Consider the following 6,000-nt stretch of genomic DNA (forward strand, 5'->3'; position numbering starts at 1 on the left):
AAGTTTCTCCTGTGAGAAGCAAAACCAAAGAAGACCAGATAACAGGACATATATATCAAGGAATCAAGTTTAGATTGATCAACTAGATATCAGGAGATACACACCTAAGAAGTATGGGGAGATAAAATTCTATAACAGGAAAGTCACTTAGGTGTGGCTACTACCTGACCAGAGCTAGAAGACAGAGATAACCCCAGAGGTCAGGATTATCATTCCAAAAATAAAAATAAAAATCTCCCTGATTTAGGAATATGACAAGTGTAGTAGCAGCCTGGTAGGCCTGGGTCCAGTTAGGGATGCTCTGGCCCTGAGAGGGACACTCTGACCATGGAGAAATATGGTTGATAAGCTTGCTGGGCTCAGTTAGAGATTACTCTTTCTTTGGAAAAACAAAGTAATTGATTAACCCGATAGTGGTTAATCAAAGTCACAGCCACCCAGAAAGCCGGGCTCCTTGAATTTACAGCATGAGCTTAGTTGGGAGCCAGTCGTGTTTGCTGTGTGATTAGGACCAGGTAGGGACAATAATCTCAAGTTAGAAATGTGGAATTTTTATTATTCATGTATCCAAATAGCTAGCATCATGATTTTCCAAATTGCTAGAAATTTTCGGTCTTAAGTCTCTCCCCCCACCCCCTTCTCTCCTCTATAAAACTATTACCCTCTCCTTTGTTCAGGGAGTTGGAGTTTAGACTTCTTCTCCCAGCCATACCTCTATGTGCTGACTGATTAAGGAACATGCTATAAACCTGTTCCTCCTGGGGTTTAAAGTTTAGACTTCTTCTCCCGACCATACCTCTGCATGCCAAATAATAAAAACTTTTACTTAAATTCTGATTGGATTGTATGGGTGAATAATTCTTTGAAAGAGGAATATTTTCAGAACCAATTTAGCAGTAACAACAAGCATCCGAGCTTTTCCCACCCCACCCCAAAAAGGAACTTTCCATTTTCAGGTGGTCACCCCATCTATCCTCTATAAAAGCTTCTGTCTTCCTTCTGTTCTGGGAGGAGGATGTTCCAAATCCATCTTCTCCCAGGGGGTGAAGTCTTTGACTTCTCACTCAGTCACTTTCTCCAGCGCCAAATAAAATACCATTTTAATTCAAACTGGACTATGAGAAAGAGTGTAATTTTTTTACAGAAAAATACTAAGGATCCCCCACCTTTATCCCCATGACATATCTATACATTCATATGCACACGTATACACATTTAGCTTACTATGTGCCAAATATTGTGCTAATCACTGAGGATGCAAATAGAAAAAGTATGATAGGCAACACATATAAGAGAATTCAACTGAAGAGTGGAGGGAAACACCCCAAAGGGTGCATGAATAAGTCAAGTGGCAGTGACTGGGAAAGGGGGAAAGATGAGACTAAAGAACTGAGCACCTCCAGCATAGCAGAGAGTCAAAGATCAGCAGACAAGAAATCTGAGCTCTAGGTCTTGGTCCTGCCTTGGGCAGGTCATTTCATTTCCCTTGTCTATAAGAATAGAACAGTTCCTGGCACACACTGGGTGCTTAATAAATGATTCTCCTTGTTTCTATGGGCTCCTGGGTGTCTCTTCTGCTATTCTTCTCCCCTACCTTGTACTATCTATGGTGTTTAATGGATACAAAGAAGTAATCTTCTTCTCCCTTCCTTTCAATTCAAAGTCCTTTTGATTAGATTGGCAAGATTCCAAGAAAATATAGTCATACCAGGCCTTATTAGGAGTACTCCAACCCTGGCCAAGAGCTGTCATCCATCCAGAATTCCCAATACATTTTGCAGACACCATCTTCTTAATCAGAAGTCCTTTTCCAAAATCCTTTTCCCTCTCCTGAACCCCCTTCTTTAGAAAGGCAACAGACAAAAATGCCAGCTATATCTCCCAAGGTATTTGGTTTCTTGCCCACGACTTTAATCTTCAGCAATGCTTTCTTAGAGCAATATCACTTGTGTCCACAGGAATCACCAGGGGCCATTTGGATTGACAAGTCTAGTGGGGCTGAGACTATCTGCCACACTCTGGATGCATGCTTTCTCACTCTGGAAGATGACTCTACTCCTGTAGCCATCTCACCTTGAAAGATCTCTTGGACCCTGTGGCCCATCTCCTCTGATGATTAGTTCTTCCCCAGAAACTCCCGTTGGAGAAGTGCCCAAGCCAGCTGCTTTCACTTTTTATACCTCTCCTGGTTCTACTCCCCCTTCTCTGCTCTTCTCCACCATGCTCCCATATAGGCATCTTTTCCACTCCATGCTCATTTTTTCAGCTATGTGTTGTCTTTCCCCATTAGACTGTAAGCTCCTTGAGGGCAGGGACTATTTTTCTTTTTGCTCGTATTTGTATTCCCAGTGCTTAGCACAATGCCTGAAATATAGTAAACTCTTTTTTCTTTCTTTCTTCCTTTGTTTTTTTTTTTGGTGAGGCAATTGGGGTTAAGTGACTTGCCCAGGGTCACACAGCTAGTAAGTGTCAAGTGTCTGAGGCCAGATTTGAACTCAGGTCCTCCTGACTCCAGGGCCGGTGCTCTATCCACTGTGCCACCTAGCTGCCCCTATAGTAAATTCTTAATAAATGTTTATTTATATACCCAAGAAAGAAAACATCTATTATTATTATTATTATTACATGAACAAATATTGCCTCAGTACCCTCAGTACGGAGTCACTGACCATTACTACTTGTCTTTGCTCCTTCTGACCCTTCTTGGATGATATTGACATAGTGAATGACCTTTGACAGTGGATCCATATTATCAATTATTCCTTGAAGGATGAGTAGCAGCTTCCTCTTCAGAATGTCCAGATTCTTCATCTTTGGGAAGTGTTTCATATTTGTTTTTTGTTGCCAAGCCTTCAGTGGTCCTTCTCCCCTTTCTCCTGTGTGTGACATTCTTCCACTCGCCAAACTCCTGAAATAGGTCTGGATTCCCCCACCCCTTCCATTTCAGATCTTTGTTTTGGGTCAGCTGACAAAATGATTTTCCTAAAGTTTGGGTCTGACTCCCCTGCTCTGTAATCTCCAGTGTCTCCCTATTGCCTCTAGAATTATATATAAACACTTCTGTTTAACTCTTTTTTGTTTGTTTGTTTTTAATTTTTTTTTTTTGGTGAGGCAAATGGGGTTAAGTGACTTGCCAAAGGGTCACAAAGCTAGTAAGTGTCAAATGTCTGAGGCTGGATTTGAACTCAGGTAACTCCTGACTCCAGGGCCGGGGCTCTATCCACTGTGCCATCTAGCTGCCCCTGTTTTTAAATATTTTTTATTTCATTTGGTAATTCCATTTATTAAGTTCTTTTGTTGTTGTTGTTGTTGTTGTTGTTGTTGTTGTTGGGCAGGGCAACGAGGGTTAAGTGACTTGCCCAGAGTCACACAGCTAGTGTCTGGGACAGGATTTGAACTCAGGTCCTCCTAAATCCAGGGCCAGTGCTCTATCCACTGCACCACCTAGCTGCCCCGCCCTGTTTAACTCTTAATGCCCTTCACAACCTATCTTTCCAACATTATTATATATTATTCCCTTTCTTATACTCTATGATCTAGCCAAACTGGCCTTCTTACTATTCACCACATATGACACTCCATCTCCCTGATTTTGTATTGGCCACCTCCAATGTTTAGAATGAACCTCATCTCACCTCCATGTCACAGAATCTCTACTTCCTTTCAAATTCTGTTTATGCACCACCTTCCACATGAAGCCTTTCCTGTACTACCTTGCTGGTAGAGCTCCATTCCCCTCCCACCCCCAAAATTTACCTTGTATTTATTTCATATATACTTATTTCTGTGTACATTGTTTCTTCCAATCGAATGTAAGCTCTCATTTTTGCATTTGCATTCTCAGTGCCCAACACAGTACCTGACACACAGTAAGAGTTTAATAAGTGCTTATTGATTGATTGATCAATTTTTTGTTGTTGTTCAGTTGTTTTTCAGTCATGTCCAACTCTTCATTGACCCCCATTTAGGGCTTTCTTGGGAAAGATACTGGGGAGGTTTGCCATTTCCTTCTCTGGCTCATTTTACAGATGAGGAAACTGAGGCAAACAGGATTAAGTGACTTGCCCAGAGTGTCACACAGCTAGTAAATATATGAGGTCAGATTTGCTAGCTGCTCCATGATTGAGCAATAGATTTGTATTGTTTTCACATTGAAGCCCGTGTGTGTGTGTGTGTGTGTGTGTGTGTGTGTGTGTGTGTACACACAACCTTGAGAGTAGAAAAGGGCTCTTTTACATTCTCTTCCAGGACATAGACCATTCTTTGCCTTGATTACATGTAACAATCCAAAGAGAAATAGCCTTTCGGAGAAGTGAACAACCAGCTAAGAAGATAGTATTCAAGAATGGGATTTGAACTTCTGAACTATGGCTTAAAATATAGAAACAATGGCCTGGTGGCCAGGAATAGAACACTCGTTACAGGGACTGGTAAAAATACATTTGCCTAGAATCTTGTGAATGTGACTGAAAGAGTTTTAAACTGAACATAGAGGGGGAGGGAAAAAAAACTCACCAGAAATAACATGCCCAGATACCACGAACAGGAGCAGGTGCAACAGATAAAGAACAGCAAAGGAGGGAAAGAATATTTTACAGGAGACTAGAAGGCTGGCTAAGAAAGCCAGCAATAAAACCCATGACCTCCAGTGTCTATAAACAAATACAGAAAATTTGGATAATTCACTCCTCCCCTAAAGCAAGAAGGAAAATTCCATTTCTTAGGTATGAATTAGACTTGGTGGGATAGAATTCATTGGTGCAATAAGGACACAGAAGATCTTCAAGAAGAATAGGAGAGATAAAGGGGACAGTGGAGTAGCATTGTATACTGAAAAGATCTACTCTGGTTAAGAAACCGAGGAACCAGAGGGAGAAACATGGCGGGGAGCGTGTGAGTGAGGCTCATAGAGAGTGAAGCAGAAGTTGACATATTTACAATCCAACTGCAGAGCAGAGAGGACAGAAAGATATGGATGAGACTCTCAGAAAACAGATCATAAATATGGCACAATGGGATGATACAGTAACAATAAATTCTTTCCATTATCTGGACATGCAGAGACCTCATTGTCAAAAGAAGAATAACTGATATATTCCTGACTTATGTTTATGATAATTTCATTTTTCAAAAAGTAGAGGAAGCCACAAGTTGGAATTGTTATTGTAGACATGAATCTGCTAGTGGAGGTAGGAGTAGCTGCTGAAATAATACATGATTGCTAGACTGCTCGATCTCTTGGGGAGGGGAGAAGGAAGGGGGAAGAAAGAAAAATTTGGAACTCAAAATCCTACAAAAATGAATGCTGGGGGCAGCTAGATGGCGCAGTGGTAAAGCATCGGCCCTGGATTCAGGAGTACCTGAGTTCAAATCCGGCCTCAGACACTTGACACTTACTAGCTGTGTGACCCTGGGCAAGTCACTTAACCCCAATTGCCTCACTAAAAAAAAAAAAAAAATGAATGCTGAAAACTGTCTTTACATGTAATTGGGAAAAATGCTATTAAGAGAAAAAAAGAAAGTGGGATGACTAAATAAAGAATGGAAATGAAAAGCTTAAAATAAAATAATAATAATAATAAATAATAAATAATTGGAATCTTGTGGGGAAGTGACCAGACACCCTTAGAATTTGTCGTAGAAAAGGAAAGGATGATTTTGGGAGAATATATTTCAAAAGACTCAGAGAAAAGAGAGGTAGGATTCCATGGCCTAAAATTTTCAGGGTAAACAAATTTGGGAAATATGGGAAGCTCACAAGAAAGAAATTCTGAAGGCACAAGAATAAATAATCTCAATGAAGAAGAACAGAGGTCGTTGTCTAAAGAGAGCATCATCAATGCACAAAGAACACAATGACCAACTCAGAAGAAAAGATGAGTATAAAAATAAGACAGAAGCAAGGGCAGGTCACAAGACGAATACAAAAGCATGACACTGCCCATAAAATAGTATCAGAATGTGAGCTGAAGCTGGTGTTGTGTTCTAAGGATTACCTCC

The 6,000-nt window shown here is 40.7% G+C and overlaps 1 protein-coding gene across 1 annotated transcript in view; it reads right to left on the reverse strand.

The window, feature by feature from the left end:
- Window positions 1-3,641, reverse strand: part of SLC12A8 (solute carrier family 12 member 8) — a 170,376-nt gene extending 166,735 nt beyond the window's left edge. The window contains exon 1 of the mRNA XM_043993509.1: window positions 3,636-3,641. Within this exon, the coding sequence (XP_043849444.1) occupies window positions 3,636-3,641 (6 nt within the window). The remainder of the gene's footprint in view (window positions 1-3,635) is intronic.
- Window positions 3,642-6,000: the final 2,359 nt, after the last annotated feature.

The sequence above is a fragment of the Dromiciops gliroides genome, chromosome 3 (genome assembly GCF_019393635.1).
Source record: "Dromiciops gliroides isolate mDroGli1 chromosome 3, mDroGli1.pri, whole genome shotgun sequence".
NCBI classification, from domain to species: Eukaryota; Metazoa; Chordata; class Mammalia; order Microbiotheria; family Microbiotheriidae; genus Dromiciops; species Dromiciops gliroides.